This window comes from Phoca vitulina, unplaced genomic scaffold, assembly GCF_004348235.1.
Source record: "Phoca vitulina isolate PV1807 unplaced genomic scaffold, GSC_HSeal_1.0 scaffold3, whole genome shotgun sequence".
Lineage (NCBI taxonomy): Eukaryota > Metazoa > Chordata > Mammalia > Carnivora > Phocidae > Phoca > Phoca vitulina.
In genome coordinates, this window is record NW_022589706.1 from 59,013,013 (window position 1) to 59,031,932 (window position 18,920).

The 18,920-nt window shown below is 38.0% G+C and overlaps 1 protein-coding gene across 1 annotated transcript in view; it reads right to left on the reverse strand.

The window, feature by feature from the left end:
• The window catches only part of ANTXR2 (ANTXR cell adhesion molecule 2), an 88,085-nt gene that overhangs the window by 19,987 nt on the left and 49,178 nt on the right, over window positions 1–18,920 (reverse strand). Inside the window, exon 8 of the mRNA XM_032400619.1 lies at window positions 9,179–9,274. Within this exon, the coding sequence (XP_032256510.1) occupies window positions 9,179–9,274 (96 nt within the window). The remainder of the gene's footprint in view (window positions 1–9,178; window positions 9,275–18,920) is intronic.

The following is an 18,920-nucleotide window of genomic DNA, read 5'->3' on the forward strand; positions in this document are numbered from 1 at the left end:
GTTACTATACTTATCCCCATTTTTTTTAAGATTTTATTTATTTATTTGACAGAGAGAGAGAGTACAAGTAGGGGGAGCGGCAGGGAGAGGGAGAAGAAGGCTCCCTGCTGAGCAGAGAGCCCCATGTGGAGCTCGATCCCGGGACCCTGGCAGACAATTAACTGACTGAGCCACCCAGGTGCCCCGCTTATCCCCATTTTAAATATAAGGAGAGGAAGACTCTAATTTCAATAACTTGCCCAAGGGTACACAAAGAGAAAACAGAATTAGGACTCAAATCCAGGACCCAGGTCCATCTATCTCCAAACTCTGAGTTTGACTTCTTCTGCCAAATGACATCCTTTTAAAATAAGGTTCGACTGCAAAGAGAAAGGGTGTAAAAGAAAAAGCCGAAGATGTGTTGAGTAGTTGTTAATTTCTAGAATGCATGAATGGATGGATAAATGGATTAATGGGTGGATGGATGAATAAATAGTAGGTAGGTAGGTAGGCAGGCAGGTAGATAGATAGACTTTAATTAAAACCTTATAGTAACTATGAAAGAGCCTATCATTCCCACTTTATAGAGACATAACTTGTTAATTAATATGGCCAACATCACTGACCTAGAAATGTTGGAACAGAAAATAAAATGATTTTTATGTGATGTTTCAAAATGTTCCCTCTCACCAATCTACTACAGGGCCTCATAAGTAACAAAAGAGGATGAAAATAATCTGAAGCCATTTGGCTCAAAAGTCAAAATGGAAAAAAATCTGTGTCCAACTGATATCCCTACATTTCAGCAAAACTAGTGCAGGAGAAAAGGAAACCTTACTGTCAGTGTAAATACATTAAAAATAACAGTCATGAGAATCCCATTCTTGTACTAAATAGTGCAAGAACACATCCATTTCAGAAAAGGATGTATTCATATGCACCATATTTTATGAGAATTTGCAGATTTTAAAAGGCATAATATTGCCTAGTTGCCAGGATTTTTTCCACTTAGCATCCTTTAGTTCTGTATTGAAGATTCTGGAAAACACTTTCACCACTTTATGAACCATATGTAGAGTTTGATTCTCCTCCAATTTTTTTTTTCATTTGTTATTATCATCATCAGGGAGGATTACATCTCATCTACTTAGCTGCTAGAATGAAGATTTCAGTTTGGAGGAAAGCCGATTTCTTAAAAAAAAAAAAAAGTTAGCTGCTTCAGGCAACAGTCCTTTTGATCTGCTCATTAACACTTTTCAAATGTTCGAGTGATGTGGGCATTCTTTGCGCTAGAAAATGTCAGCACTGGAGCCTGCAGCCAGCTTGATGCAATCATATGTTCCAATATTCAGAAAAGAGTGAAAAGAACTGTCAACAGTGAACTGCCTTGGATTAAAAAAAAGATACCATACAACGCCTGTAGATCAAGTAGTGTTTCAGGACTGATTCTTGCCAGTGACAAAAACAAATGCCCAATTTATCAGCAATGTCATCTAAGCGACTAAGAGCCCACAAACAATAGAGAAGTCACTCTCAGTGTTTGGAAAAGTTTGTTTGAAATAGATGCGGGCCTTCCTTTCCTTCTTCCTTTTCTTTTTGATAAGATCAGAGAGCAAATGTAGTGCCTTCCCTCTGAAGTGCAAAAACACAAAGTTCTATTACATTAGTATTTGGGAAGTTTTTTTCTGAATCTCACCAAGTTAGACGCTTTCATCATCCAAATCAAAATATGGTCTGAGCTATCTCATCCTCCCTCTCCTTTCCTCCTTGACAGACTCATCAGTGATCAAAGATTCCTACTTTGAACAAATAAATAACCAGTGGGAGGTCTGGACAATAAATATAATTTAAAATGCCAAATGGGGACTGGGAAGAACAGTGTGAGAGTGTATCTGGCTAAGAGTTAAGGAAAGGGGCTGCTGTCAAAGCAAATAAACTAAGACCAGGAAGAGTTCGATACCCTGTTTTGCAAATGCTGTTCTGTTGGAAAACATCACCATGGAAGCAATAAGTACTAACATCACACTCCATTTCAAGGAGGGAACCAAACATAAATCATTTTAATTAATGGTGCAAGGAAGGCATATTAAAATTTAAATTACTTCTGTTTTATTGTGCATTCCAAAAAAAAATCAGGCTACTCTCAAAGTAACTCAATAAAGGCACCAAGAGCCCTCCTCAACAATAAAAAGCAAGTGCAATATAGAAGCATTATTACTATTTAGAGAGAATAGCACAGCTGTTGCTGGCTAAGAAAATGATTCCACGGAGCTACAGTCCGATATATCCTCATCACGAAAGCTCAACTTACTTATAAGCAAATTGGGCTTTAAAAAGATAACTTTTTAAAATGGTTTTTTAAATTAAGATTTATGAGATCTTTATGTAATGTCTTAAATGCACCAAGGAAAAATGAGCTTGCAGTTTTCCCTTGAGGACGGAGAACTTTGGCCAAGGACACTAGAGCAAAGTGAACATTTATCATTTCCAGCATATTCGATATTTATCTGCAGCTGTAGAACACACTCTAATTGACAACACTCCAGAAAGCCTTTGTTTGCCACCTCATTAGCCTTACATCTGTAATTCTGCAGAGTGTCTGGTTATGCCAAACGATACAACCATAGGACTGTCATTTCTGCCATCCTGATAGTAAAACAAATCTGCCATAAACTCAGCATAACTTCTAAGCTAAACAATGATGAAAACATCCATATTTTCTAATATTTCACTCATGTTTCAGTACATGATAAGTTTTTTTAACCTCTTCTGCTCCCATTTTTAATTTAAGGAAAAAGGAAGGATGCAGCTGATGTCTTTGTTAACGAAAAGCAGCTGTAAAGGATGGATGTGAGGATCCTCAATGAGCAGGATACAGACTCAACAGATGGTGAGAAATAACTTCACACAAAAATGAGAACTTTTCCCCTTACGGAATAGTTTGCAAACTCAACACACTCTATAATTCACTAATGATAGTGCCTAAAAATTTCTGCTTTGCATGAGGGCTCTTTTACTATGATCATTACTAGAAAAAGTCTTCCAACTATCATTGGTGTAGATTTCTTTTGTCATGGAAAGCCCAGGTGCACAGAGGACACTATTCTGCAACATTTTAAATGATGTTGTCTCTCTCTTTTATCCTTGAAAATACGCATTAAAATGAATTGAAAGATTTAAATTTTTTAAGTAGTCTTAGATTAAAAGCATCCTGTGTGGACAGATTTTCTATTGCAGGGGTTTTTCCTTAACCTTTTTTATTCTATGCCCCTCTCCCGCAATCCCGTGAACCTACAGATCCCTTCCCAGAATAATTAAGCTAAATTAAAATACAAAGGATTTTAAGGAATCCAATTATATTGAGATATAATTATCTGATCTGTAAAAAAAAAAACCCCACAAAATTTGTGATAAATATAAATAATTCATTAAATAATGAGATACAATAGTAGGTCTGGGAACTACCCTAACTTTTGAAGTTATGATATTTGTAAAAGATATTTCAAAAATATCTTAAGAACTATATGTGACATAGGATATCTGTGATTACTATTGCTGACAAAGTCTCCAGAACTGCCAATACTTCTGTGGATAGCAGCCTACATTTATAAATGAAGAAAATGATAAATTTCAGTTGGAAGTAAAAATAAAGATTTTTTTTTTTCCACCCAAGTTCACAGTCTTCAGGTTAGAAATCCCTCTGGGGTATATAGAGAAGCAACTAGACAAGAGTTAAACTGCTTCTACTTCAGAATTTTATTATAGTTAACAATCCTTACGTACTTGCATCTCAGTTCCTATTGTATAGAAAGGCAAAGGCCACATTTTCTATTATAGATATATTATAAAGGATACCTTTTAAATAAAATCAGTGAAAATCATACAAAGAACTAAGATTGTACCATAAATCCTCTCATGCAAAATGCTTCTCCATAGTTGACAGAATTTTAATTAAAACTGGCAACAAGGTACCCTACTTTGAGGTGGTCTTCCAGATAAAAAGTTGTCAAGTGTTTCAATTTTAAGAATTGAAATAGTTCAAGGAGGATAAGTGTTTACTGTGTAAGATGCCTGGTTTACAATGAGGAGTAAAATACACACAGTACTGACTTCAGGAAATTACTAGACTATAAAGTGAGAGAAATGTTCAACAAATAATCACATAAATAATTGTTTAATTTTAATTTCCTTTAAGTATCACCAAACCAGTACCATTTTCTAACCTGACAGGGTAACTTTTTGAGGATTTTGGTTAAAATTTTAATATAAAAGCTTTAGAGGGGATATTTATGACTTTGATACATTTCTTGTTCCTGATACCAAACTGGTACAGTGAATGAGGTCTACACCATAGTTTCAGAGACATAGTTTATTAGTTGAATGTTCAAATTCTTTGCTTTTCCCTAACAGTAAAAAGGTCACTTTCTAGCTTTCAAGGGATTCAGTGGTTCAATATCTGAATATGAATGGGATGGTACTGGCCTCTTCTGGCAAATAACAAGCACCCCGAGAAAGCTGTCCATGGATCCCTGTTGTCAAATGGTTCTAACAACATATATGCCTCAAATACTTTTAACAGTTAGAAGCCTATTTCTTCCAATAACTCCTTGCCACTCTGAAAACAGTAAGTAAATTCTACTCAATATATAAAACATTATGCTCATTTATGTTATGGTTACTCAAAACGGAAAGGTAATTCTAATTTTAAAAAATGCATACTGATTTTTTAATAACCGTGTAACCATTGCTACCATTTTGAAGAATATGTCATTGTCTTCCATTTTACAACCTCTTGAGACTCCATGAACAGTTTTTCTGAGTTGATCTGAAAACATATTACATAAGAATTACCGAAATTGATAGCCCTAAGCAGTGATCCCCAGCCCTGGGGAATAGCAGAATCATTTAATGACTGTACTAGTTTCTTAATGCTGCTGTAACAAATTACCATAATTCGATGGCTTAAAACAACAGAAACTTATTTTCTTACAGTTCTGGAAGTCAGGAGTCCCAACTGAGTCTTATAAAGCTAAAATGAGGCATTAGTAGAACTGGTTCCTTCTACAGGTTCCCGGGCTCTAGCTGTTGCTTGCCTCTCTGAGCTTCCGGTGACTGTCAGCATTCCCTGGCTAGTAGCTGCATCCCCCAATCTCTGCCCCCGGGGGTCACACTGCCTTGTCCTCTTCCTTACGCTAATCTCCTTACACTCAGGAGCTTAATTTAATCACATCTCAAAGATCCTTATTTTAATCACATCTCAAAGTCCCTTTTGCCATAGAAGATAACATTCACAGTTTCCAGGAATTAAGACCTGCATTTCTTTAGGGACCATTATTCAGCCTACTACAAGGGCTTTTCCAAATGGCATTAAACCCTGGAGACCCTTAACTGTCCCGCCCTTTCCCTTCAGGGAGAATCACCACCATTGGAAATCTTACCACTACTGCTCTGAGAGCTTCCCGTTATTTAGGGTAGGGAAAAAAAAAATGAGGACCACTGTCTAAAATGTAAGTAACACTGTTATTTTTGAGTTATTGATTAGACATCTGTGAAATTTTAATCTCTGAACAATGAACAAATCATTTCGTAAGATATACATAAGGGGCGTCTGGATGGCTTAGTAGGTTAAGTGTCTGCCTTCAGCTCAGGTCATGATCCCAGGGTCCTGGGATCGAGCCCCACGTCAGGCTCCCTGCTCAGCAGAGAACCTGCTTCTCCCTCTCCATCTGCCTGCCGCTCTGCTTACTTGTGCTCTCTCTATCTCTCTGTCAAATAAATAAATAAAATCTTTTAAAAAAAGATATTTACATAAAATATTAAATGAATGAATAAGAATGTGTGAAAAATATTAGGGCCTCTGTTCAGGGCTTTATTTCCAGACTTTCTATCTTTATAAGAGCTCCCGAGCATAAGATTTTCAAGGAGGTGGGTTGCTGACACAATCTAAATGTGCCTGAAAACAGACATTTTAAGTTATTTTGTCATTTTTCAGTTGAAAGATGAGATTTAAATGTTTGCCACTAATACTTTAAAAACACTCACACAAAACAAAATTTATACAACACCAAGCTGCAACAAATTTCCTGTTAGAAAGTAATATTACTGGTAACAATATAGTCAAAGTTAAATTGATCCCTAATAATTTAACTGCTAAGAATTATTTAGCAAACTACATTCTAAGTCCAGCATTGTGCAAACATATTCTCTAAAAGGAACAAAATAAAACAAATATCCTGCCATTGCACTACAAGACCCTCTGACACTTGAGATTTTTTCACAAGGCTATGGTCTCTTTGTCCCTTTTTTTCACATCACCTCTTCATTTTTCTCTAGCTCACTTAGCTTCCATCTTCTATTCCTATCTACTTTGTTAGCGATCCTTTGCTTTGGCCATCTCTAAGGTGCATTATCTGTCACTGGCTTTCCATTTCAATTGATGGAAACTCAGTTGGATACAAACTTAATCCCCACCAGGACCAGACCTGGGCAGATACTGCTGTGAAGCAAGCAAAGCTTCTTTCAGGGGATTATACTGATCAAATCTCTCCAGTGGCTTCTCATCATCCCTGGGGTGGGTTCAAACTTCCTAAAAGACAGAGGAAGCCTCCTTAATGGGATTCCTGCCTAAAGCCCACACCATCTTTCGCTGTTCCCTTTCACTGGCACGCTGGGTAAGCCTCAGCCTAGTGCTTCCCAAAGCATGCCGGAATAACTCAATATAATTCCACACACACTTCATCTGAAATGTCCCTCATCAACTGTAAACATATTCATTATTCAAAACTCAGTTTGGAGTCATCAGCCCAGTAAGGTTTGTCTGAGACAATCTCGTAACTCTGGCAAATCCCTCCTCTTATGTTCTTACTGTGCTTTACAAATGTTGCTGTTGGGGCACTCATGCCCCTCCAGTTATACTTTGCCCACATTTCTGTGCTTCCATATTAAAATGTGGGTTTCCATATCATATTATAGTCATTTTTGTACCCCCCAGTTCCTAATAGAGTACTGACACAGATTGCCAAGGGCTAAATACAGAATTTTGCCTCTACCCTGCTTTTAAAGCTACCTTAGAAAACATTTGCTATGATTCATTTATACCTAAGTATAAATGTAAGTTCATACTCAGGGCTAGCTGCCCTTTAATCTATAGTTCTAAATGTCAAATACAGGTGGGCGTCTCTATTAAGTAAGTTTCAGAAATTAGTAAGCATTCATAATGTTTGTAAGGATAGGAAACCCTCCTGACATCCTGACAACACACCTTAAAGGCATCCCTCTATGCTTTGCATAAAGAAATATACTCTGTGATTCACGATCTGCAGTCTCAGAGTTGTAAATGAACCTATTCTTACCACCTGGAGATTGAATCCTCTCTGTAACATCCAAAATGGTGGTCAAGATCTGCACTTGAGCACATTTAGCAATGCCCCAGAGAAGCCTATTTTAGTTTTCATATACATCTAAAAAATCATATACTTTGACACTTTTGAGCCCTCCGATCAGTAATAAATGAAACTGCCAAGTAATGAAGGAAGGAAATCCACCAATCAAAATTTAAATTAAAAAAAACCAAGGAGCACGAATCATATTAGGGCACTTTTTTGCTTTTTAATTTGAGACTCAAGAATGCAAGCCACCCTAAAATAAACATATTAGGATAATCAAGATTACAACAGGAAACCGTTTGAGCATAAATTGCTATGGCAGGAAACTGATTAGTTCAGCAGAGAGACAGGATGCTTCTTGTCTCTACCGTTGTCTGAGTTAATTCTGTGCCTCCTCCGTAGACCAACTGTTCTGAGATAAAGGATTATAAAGTGGACTCATGAAAGCAGACTGAAATACAATTAATAATAAATGCAGGAGTAATGCAGACTAGTGCCTGAAGTTACAAGGAAACTAAAGTGAGTCAGCAAAGGTGAGGGAGAAAAAAGGCAGTCTAGTAATATCATGTACAACACCGCTGCGATCTACAGAATATAAAGTTCTACATAACGTGCCGATAATAAAAGGAATGCTATCAAACTAAGGAGGAGGTATGCTTTGAATGACTGCTTCTTTGGGATACTCTTTTCTATGAAACCTGAACAATCCAAATTGGATTGCTCGAAATGTGCTGAACTCTACTACCCAAGAGTCCACCCTGTGGAAGACAGAATAATGGCCCCCAAAAGATGTCCCTAGAACTATAAATAATCTCATTACATAGCAAAAGGGACTTTGCAGATTGAGAGTTAAGGATCTTGAGAGGGTAGCGTATCCTGGATTATCCACGTGGGTCCAATTTCTTTACAAGGTTCCTTAACTTTGGAGGTCCTTTCCCAGCTGTGTTGAGAGTAAGAGGGAGACGTGACTACAGAAGAATGGTCAAGGAGACACAATGTTGCTGGCTTTGAAGATGGAGGGAGGGGTCCACAAGGCAAGGGACGTGTGTGTCCTCTGGAAGCTGGAAAAGCCAAGGGAACAGATTCCCCTCCAGAGCACTAAGAGAGGAATGTATCTCTGCCAATACCTTTTAGCCCAGCGTAGTCCAGTGAGACCCATCTTGTATCTGTGATTCAATAACTGTTAGATAATAAATTTGTGTTGCTTTAAGCCACCAAATATGAAGCAATTTGTTACAGTAGCAATAGAAAGGGAATAGAACCCTGTATTCTTTCAAAGGTTTTACTCAAACATGAAAAATAACACAAACAAACCAACTGTCATAACTTCAAAACTGCCGATTTGACAGACACCCTAACATGTGCACATGACTTATCTCTAAAATATTTTTCTGAGAGGCAAACAGAGAAGGTCCTGAAACAGATTTTACAGAGGTAATGAAGGATTCAATAAGAACTGACAAGAAAACCTGACAGATTATCAACTTCTCCCATGAACCCAACTGAAAATATCATTCAACTTACTTGAAACTCTTTTGTACTGCAGTAGAAAACCCTTTATCCCTACTACCTCTTCTACTTTCCTCTCCCCTTCTCCCTCCAAACTTGATTTTGAAATGTGTTTTAGATGAAGTTTGATAATAAACATTTATTGGCATGCATGTTTTCTAGAATTTATTGTAGTAATAAAAACTTTAAAATTCAATTTGCTAACTGAAACTCTGCTGTTGTTGGACACTAGCATTGATTCACATTTCGGGCCTTACTTTACATCTCACTGCTTTACAATAGAGTTGCAAATCCTCCTTACTCACCACTTTGCAGCAAAGGGGCCAAAACCACCACATCAAACCAATGCCCAGTAGTAGCAGTAACACCAAAATAGCAATGATGGCTGCAGTCCCACTAGACTAGAAGAGGCAGAAGACAAAAAACAAAGTGGTCAGTAAAGCACAGGGTTAAATCCCAAATACATATTTTTTTAAGGAAACACCCGAAAATGATTCAGAAAGCAGAACCAATGTCAAATCAGATTTTCATTTTATTCCTCTAAATTCTGTAAATTCCTTTATATTCTACTTCATACATGTTATTTTAAAACAGGCAATAATAAATATGAAATCTTCCAAAGTGCTATGAACAGTTTTAAATTATGCCCTAAAAGAATGTAAGAAAAATCACTATCTGGGGTTATACGAAAGGGCTGTATGGTCCCTATCATTTGTCTCTGGGAAAGAGTTATTTTGATCACAAGCATGATTACTTCTAGGCAAAACTTATGCAGCATTTTCCCAGACTTTTTGATGATAGAACACTATTTGCATTTGCAAGATGAATATCAAAATTCACCAAGCAAGTGAGAAACCAACAACAATGGTTCTTTTTTTCTTTTAATTTCTTTTAAAGATTTTATTTATTTATTTATTTGAAAGAGAGAGAGAGCTAGCAAGAGAGAGCACGAGCAGGGGGTGGGGAGAGGGAGAAGCAGGGAGAGGGAGAAGCAGACCCCCGCTGAGCAGGGAGCCTAACGTGGGGCTCAATCCTAGGATCCTGGGATCATGACCTGAGCCAAAGGCAGACGCTTAATGGGCAGAGCCACCCAGGTGCCCGAACAACAATGGTTCTTGTTGGCAAATGGTACATTGCATCAATTCAAGAAAGCAACCTCATGCATTCACACATCAGATTTCTCACCGAAGCTCAAGCACTACCCACACAAGAACCACACTAGTGTCCTCTCACTTCCTGACACCAAGCTCCTCCAGCCCTAAGGAACCTGCTCTGGGCTCTGACTCCAATCCCCTTCCTGTAACCACCACCTAGGCATCCTACACGCTCACCTTAAGCCACTACCCCAGGAAGCCTTCTTTGTACCCTCTGGCTAGAAAATGCCCCCCTTTACTATACAATTCATAGTTCTCTATACTTCAATCTTGAGTACTTATCACAATTTATTTGTTTGTTTATTTCTGATAAACTGTGATTATTTCTTTAATTTCTCTATTCTGTCACTATTTATTGTGAGCTCTAGAAAGTCATGGGGTTATGTCCAACCTACTTACCAATGTATACTCCATGCTTGGCATTTAAAATGATTTACTAAGAGAATGAACTCCAAAGAAATAATACTGCAAAAGCCACAAATGCAAAGACTAGTATTTACTGAATTTTTAGTGTGGGGATAAAGTTCTCCAGGGGACAAGGTGTCTCTCCCAAACCCCACTCTCTGATATACCCAGTAATAATGTTTTGTGTGTCTTTCTTTCTTTCCTTTCTTTCCTTTCTTCCTTTCTTCCTTCCTTCCTTCCTTCCTTCCTTCCTTCCTTCCTTCCTTCCTTCCTTTCTTTCTTTCTTTCGTTTCCTCCTTTCTTTTAAGGAAAAGAATGCAGGGAAGAAAAAACTAAATAAATCAATATACTCTCCAGGTGGAAATCTGGGACTTCAGGGGCAGTTTTTCAGAGATACGTTTCCTGTCATTCAAAACAAATAAGAAGTATAAGCCCAGGGGTGCCTGGGTGGCTCAGTCGGTTAAGCATCTGACTTCAGCTCAGGTCATGATCTCAGAGTCCCGGGATGGAGCCCCATATCAGGCTCCCTGCTCAGTGGGGAGTCTGCTTCTACCTCTGCCCCTCCCCCTGCTCATGCTCTCTCTCTCTCTCTCAAATAAATAAATAAAATCTTTAAAAAAACAAAACATTAGTTTTTGAGATAATGTTCAATAATTGTATTTAAATTAAAACAAAACAAAACAAAACAAAACAAAAAGAAGTACAAGCTCAGAGGTCAGGGTAAGAGCCACTTTTGTCCCAAGAGCTGATAGAGAGAGGAGTGGCAAGGGGTGGATCCACCAGGATCCATCTGAGAATGGCACTGAATTAAAAGTATTAGTCTAGAGGTTTAATTTTAAGTAAGTTGTTTAATTGCTGGGAGCCTGTTTTCTAATCCATAAAATAAGAGAGCTAGTCATCCCCACAGCATGAAACTCTCTGTGGAAAACCCATTACTGTGCTTTCTCTCTTAGAAAATCACTGTGCGTATTAACATACTTAGAAAGCTCTGAGTGGCTTTGCAGTAAAGTAGTTCAACTTACCTCAGCACAGAACCATCTTTTTTCTCATAACATTTTAAATACCCTGTAAATCTAGGATTCCCTAGAATCCACATTGAGAAATGTCTGGATTGGTCAAAGCTGAGAGACTTTCGGATGTTTAAGTGACAATGGTAGTAGCATTCAGTCAGAACATTTTATAAAGTGCAATACGAGGCGCCTGTGGGCGCAGTTGGTTAAGGGTCCAACTCCCTTGGTTTCAGGCTCAGGTCATGACCTCAGGGTGGTGAGATCGAGCCCCACATGGGGCTCCAAGCTCAGTGCAGAGTCTGCTTAAGACTCTCTCTCCCTTTGCTCCTCCCCCCAAAATAAATAAATAAATCTTTAAAAAAAATAAATAAAATGCAATACATAATGACATACGCACAAAAAGAGGTAATAATCTTTATGTAAACAGTTACATGTAAACAACTGAGAACAGAAGAGAAGGTAGTTTTCAAAAGACGTGGCAAGGAAGTGCTAGCAAAATATACTTGGTTCAGCTAATCAGAAAAATCTTGACATGTGTATCCTTTCCCCATATCATCTGTTATTATCACAATGGAAGGGAAAAAAAAAAAGATTAGCATAGAGCAGTGTGGAAACCATCCCCAAACAACTCCATTTTTATAGCTAGCGATTACTAGCAGCCTTTCAGTTTTAATAAATCTATTTTTAAAATAACTAATTCTCAGGGCCGCATAAACCATAAAACATTCATTACTTTCAGAAATTTTCAACAGAATATTAAGAATCAACTACACATGAACAATTAAAGCTATCCTTTGATTTCTGATTTTGCATCTGAATGGAAGAGGGAACAAGCATACAAGGTATTTATACAGCTGATAAAAGGTTGCAAACTCACCAAAACTGGCACCACCAAAGTATCATCACTTAAGAGTCTTTGATCATTTTATTTATCTTATCTTTCAGAAGACAACAAGAATAACGATGGAAACTTGACATGCACAACTATCTTCACTGAGTTCTACCATTCACTATGTGACCATTCTTAAGGCACTAGAAGAGGCTATGACATGATATTCACCATAATTAACTTAAAATAGAAGAAATAAAAAGATATGAATTCATGTAACAACTTCCTGTTGTAGAGTTTGGTAGAATAAAAATGTGAGCTCAACATTTCATTATTAATGTATCTTAAATGTCTAAATTAATGTCTGGCACACAGAAACTTCTGTGTGTGTGTGTGTGTGTGTGTGTGTCTGTGTGTCTGTGTCTGTGTGTGAAAGGGGGGGGGGAGAGAAAGAGAAAGAGAAAAGGAGAGAGAGAGAGTATCAATACTTGACAGAAAATTTCCAGGCAAATAAGTTCTCTGTCCTTAAAACCAAAGAAAACAACTCAGAACATACATCAAGCCACTTAAGAAAAACTCAAAGGGCATCTTTCTACACAGAATTCTAAACATTAATTAACAAATCATGTAACTCTCTATAGCCTTGATTATGCTAAGCTCTAAAATCTAGGCAAACGGGAATATGACAGGAAAAGAATGTCAAAGAAATACATAGAAAAGTGTGATACCCTACGGGAAAAATGCTATCAAATGCATAAACTCATGATCCTGCCTCTTATCTGAGATACCCCCAATTTGACTGTTTATGCACAGAACAAATACAGCATTCCCTACCAGTCCTTTCCCACATTAGGATCTAGTCACAGCACTCATGGAAATGGCTCACCATTTGTCTGTGCTATACAGTTTTCAAAAAGGTTCTATGAACACTTGGTTTCCTCCTTTCTTAGAATTCAAACACTGTGTTCAGCAATAGGAACATTCAACTAGAAGATATCAATCTGTTAAAAATGTAGTGGTTACTTTTTTTTCTTTCTATGGATGTGTCATTAGCCGGAAATGCAGAAAATCATATTGACAGAATATAAAGTAGATGGGCTCGCCATGATAGGCAGTTAAAATTCTTGATTTTTCCTCCAAAACAATGACTCTATTAGGAATATTAATAAAATACTATGCACATCCAGATGTAAATATACATTTATTATGGCAATATTATCACATCAACTGACTCCAAAGGTTGGTTCATCTTCAATAAAATTAAAAAAAAAAATACACACTTTCTAAAGACCTGTGGACCTAATCTTTATCATATTTTAGCTAAGTGTGATGAAAAACAGGGCAGAGGAAGCAAAGAATGTCATGCAACAGGGCGGAAGAAGCAAGAATGTCATGCAATTCAACCTTGTCATAAGTGTATGAGACACAGTCCCTGGATACCCCTAGTCCCAGACATGAGCTCAGTTAACTAGATACAAATTCAGGCTTTCCCACTTCCATTGTTTCCATTTGCCAAAGCCATTATTAGAGCATGAAAGACTTCAATCTTGAAAGGGAAATCATTTCATTGTTCACATAGCTTTATAAACAAATTAAGGAAAGGTCAACCACATAGACTTCAGTCCTATGAGCAGATAGCAGGCGGCAAACTGCAGACTTAAGAGTCAAAAGAAACTAGCCATGATTACACATCGATCTGTGTCACGGGCAGAAACTAAAAGCCTCTCATTCTGGTTAGTATGACTCCCTTTAAATTCTAGGCAGTTAAGTAGGTACCAAAGTTACAAAGTTGGACAAGTCTACATGAAGTCCACGGGTTAGCTGGAGAGACAAAACCCTGAGCGAATAACCACAAATGTGAGGAAGTGGGAGGCAACTAACCTGGTTGGGGGCTCTGAGGAAGTAAGAAAGCCCAGGGAAGGGCACCTGGTGGCTCAGTCGTTTGGGCATCTGCATTCGGCTCAGGTCATGATCCCGGAGTCCTGGGATCGAGTCCCACATCGGGCTCCCTGCTCAGCAGGGAGCCTGCTTCTCCCTCTCCTCCCTGCTCGTGCTCTCTCTCACTATCTCTGTCTCTATCTCTGTCTCTTTCTCTCAAATAAATAAAATCTTTAAAAAGAAAGAAAGAAAGAAAGAAAGAAAGAAAGAAAGAAAGAAAAGAAAGAAAGAAAGAAAGAAAGAAAGAAAGAAAGAGAAAAAGAGAAAAAGAGAAAAAGAAAGAAAAAAAGAGAAAAAGAAAGAAAGCAAGCAAGCAAGCCAGCCAGCCCAGGGAGAAAGTGAGGCAGAATTAGTGGCCTCTTGCAAGGACAAGAGAAAGACAATGGTGGCTGGAACACAGAATTTGAGGGGACTAGCACCTGAAGAAGCTAGCGAGAAGGTCTGAAACACAAATTTCTGTAAAATGGTAGAGAGAATTGGCCATCTGTTACAACGGATTAACGTCCGTTTGTTGGATGACCTTTCAAATGGCCATTTGTTGGACTGAATCTTTCTAACCATAGTTTTGAAAAAATGGCATTCTCAGATGTCTATGAGGAGTAGGTTGTGCAAATTAGCTGAGGAGTCCAGTTTGAGACTTACTATCCAGATGATGGTTCAAGCTATGAAGCCAAAACTCTTTTAAGGGTTAACTGAGGACATACCAAAACCTTGAGCTTGACGTTAGGGTAGAGAAAATATATTCTGTAGTCATCCTGGACACAATAATTTTTTGAACTTGGTCTGCATCTAATTTCCTTTTCTTCATTAAAAACAAGTTTTCTAATCAAAAACTTCACTCTGCCCCATGTAACTGAAATTCTAGCTAAGAGAATCATAGAAGTATAAAAACAAATCAGTCACTACTGTACTTGCAAAATAACCCTGAGAAAGAGGAATCACTCAAAAATTTCAAAACTCACATAACTATGGGAAAGAATCACTCAAAAAATTTCAAAACTGTCATAATCTACCTAGAAAATAATTAATCACAGCAACCACAATCGAAAAAGAGAAATGTGGAAAAGGAGAAATGGGTCTCCACAATTCTTTTTTCTATGAACTTAGAGTTAGGGGAAGAAAAAATAGTCACAGAATGAGTGATGGTTTCATTTTCTGGATTCTTTTGGAAGATTCGCTATTAGGAATTAGCAAACTATGTCCCAAAGGCCAAATCAGCTCATCTGTTTCATAAGACCCCTGGCAAGTTAAGATTTTTTTTTTTTTACATTACTACATAGCTGAAAAAAATCAAAAGAAGAGTATGTTACATAAAATTCAAATTTCAGGGTACACAGCTTTGTTGAATGCAGCCACGCCCATTTGTTTACATAATGTTTATAATGGCAGAGTTGAGCAGTTGTGACAGAAACTGTGTAGCCCTCAAGCCCTGAAATATTTATTATCTGACCGTTACAGAAAAAATTGCCAACCTGTGTTTTATATAAATCAAATTAGGAGGTTACAAATGGCAGAGTGCACAAGTGTTCAGGCCAGGGGGGAGGACAGACTTGGATTCAGTTCTCAATTCTAACATTTACTTGACTGTGAAACTGAGCAGGTAACTGAACCTCCAGAGCCTCCAGGCTCCAAGTCCCCCCTGTTAGGGGCAGTGAGGGCTGCAGTCAGTCGATGTTCTTTCTCATCAAGCCAGTCACCCTGCTGAGAGCTGGGTCTGCCCAACAGAAGAAGCACCTTCTAACGTGTTTGCATAAATGTGCACGAGAGATGGGAGGTGGCTCTCTGTTCCTCATCTGCAAAATTAAGGTTATAGGAATAGCCTCCTCTTGAGCTGTGTGTGTTAAATGAAGTCATGAAGTGCTTGGCGCATGTACAGTGCTTAGCACAGTGCCTGGCACTTAATACATGCTCAGAAAACATATTCTGGATACTGTTATGTCAAAAGAGTCAGAAGAACAGTAGTTCCAAGGGGAAAAAAAAAGATATCTTGCACTATTTTTTTTTAAGCAGAGACACATTGAGGAGATCTTCTGAGATGGATGATGAGAAATAACTGTCTAAATACAAACCCTTCTCAGGCTCTTATCTTAAATCTAATCCTTCACTTCCCCACTTTTAAACTAGGTATACAGCTACTTTCATTCATTCATTTAACAAATAATTTTGGAGCACAGGCCCTGTCTAAGGACCAGACACTGGGAGAAGGGCAATGAGCAAGACCCAGGCCTTGCTGTCAACATCTCAAAACGGCTAAGAAAAGCCCAGAAGTAAACAGGAAATTACAGCTCAGTGACGTAAGGGTCCTAGCAGAACTGAGCCTGGATGCCCTTGGAGCACACAGAGGGGCTTCTTTATTTGTGGGATTTCCACAAGGATTAATCAATTGCCAAAGCAATGGTGTTTTATTTTGTTTGGGTTTCAAATGCCTGTGAAAGCCAAAGGCATCATCCTATAATGAGTAATACTACAAACTGCATCTCATCATATCTGAATATGCCTGACAGACTGAATATCACTTAATACAATGCCTGGGTATTTATCATATTACCCACTATCCTATTTTATTATGAATAGAGATTTAACGCACACATCAGCAGATGCATCTCATGGCAACAGTCTTACTTTCCGTATCTATAAAATGATAATGTTACTTCCACACACTAGAGGTATTTAAGTTTGAATACAAAATAATGGCTAATTCTAATGGGAAAATGAATTATACTATGATTATTAGCAATATGATAAAGTGAATTATAGTATTTATTATCTTATAATAATTAGTGGAATAATAAAGTTTACACAGAAGGCTATAAATCATCAATCTGGACTGAAGCATCAAAGTCACTGTGACCCTCTGACCTTTTCTCCTTCACCTCTCTGAAGCACTTAATGCTGCCTTCTTTTCATATTGGAATTCCATTTTCCTTTGGCTCCTTTATATGGTAAGTGTCCTGGTTTTCCCATTTCTTGAGCTATCTCTTACTCACTTCACTTATTCTATTGACCAAGATGGACTTACATTTTCCCTCAGCTTGATTAAACTTTAGACAGATTTCTTTCTGGTAATAGGTTCCTCATCTCCCCCTTTTTTTTAGAGAATCTGCTTTAGAAAACTTCTAATTGCAAAATCTCTGCCTCTTTGAAATGTATATAAATCTCCTTTAAAGTTTCTTTCCAATTTTACAGATCCCAAGGGGAATGTCTTTCTGAACCTGAGAGCTACCCCTTTGAAATGTAATCATCAAACAAGATGGCGCCCCTATCCCCAGTCTCTGTGGAAGGGCAGGGGCCTAACATCATGGGTGCCTAGCTCCAAGTTTTAACACCACCTCCCGTCAGGAAAATAGGAGAAAGTTTACTTCTCTTTTGGGTAAAGCCCAGTATATACAGGTGACCTGCAACTCCCTCCACCCCCTTGTCCCAGCTGTCTCAAGTTCAATCTCTCTCCCCTATTGTAATATTTTTTTTAAAAAAAGATTTTATTTTTTAAGTAATCTCCATATCCAACATGGGGCTTCAACCCACAACCCTGAGATCAAGAGTAGCATGCTCAAGCCAGGTGCCCCTGTAATAGCTTTGAATAAGGTTTTCCCTACCTGTTTAACTTTGTCTGCCACAGTTTTTCTTTATCGCTACATATTTCTCTCACCTCAAGGAAGAAAGGAGAGAGGGAGAGGGGGGAGGGATAAAGGAGGGAAAGAGAGATAAAAAAAGGAAGGAAGGACAGACCCAACAAATTATTACAATTATCCTTTCCTTAATCAAAGGATATTTTATTTTTTTTAAGATTCATCCATTTAGTTGAGAGAGAGAGTGCAAGTGCAGGGAGGAGGAGCAGAGGGAGAGTCTTAAGTTGACTCCACACTGAGCGCAGAGCCCGACGTGGGGCTCAACCCCATGACCTGGAGACAACCACCTGAGCCAAAACTAAGACTGGGTCACCCAACCAACTGGATGTCACCCCGGTGCCCCAAAGGATATTTTAAAATTAAAATATTTTTAATTTAAATTTAAAAGAAAAATTTCAGAATAAAAGAACTCTTTCAAGTTGACTAAATTTAGCATTATGAAAAATATAATCCATTTCCTTTCCTTTTTTCATTTTAGCCCTGACTTCTCTGTACACCGGAGTTTAGGAACCACAGACCTATAAGATGAACTCTAAATTCCATCTGGTTGTTTTCTTTCTTTAGGCTACTGATAATCTGGTCTAAATTTTCTATTTTCAAGCTTCCCTCCCACCATTTTCACTCCAATCAAATATATCTACTCTCAGTTTCGTTTTTCTATTTATCTGTAATCTGCTTTCCCCTCCTCTCTTCTTGCCTAAATCCTGCTTTCCTTTCAGGACCCAGTTTATCCTGACTCCTCCAAGAATACAAAACCTTTCTCAAAAACAAACTGGTGGTTGCCAGAGGGGAGGGATGAAATTGGTGAAAGGGATTAAGAAGTACAATCTTCCAGTTTTAATAATATATGAAACACAGGGAAGTAATGTACAGCACAAGGAACATACTTAACAATATTGTAACAACTCTGTATAGGGAGAGATGGTAACTACTTTTGTGGTCACAATTTCAAAATGTCCATAAATATCGAATCACTACGTTGTACAACAGAAACTAATACAACTATGTCAACTATTCTCCAATTAAAAAAAAAAAAACTTTCTCTGGTACTCTTTTCCTTCTGCTTTAAGCTCGTGAAAGCC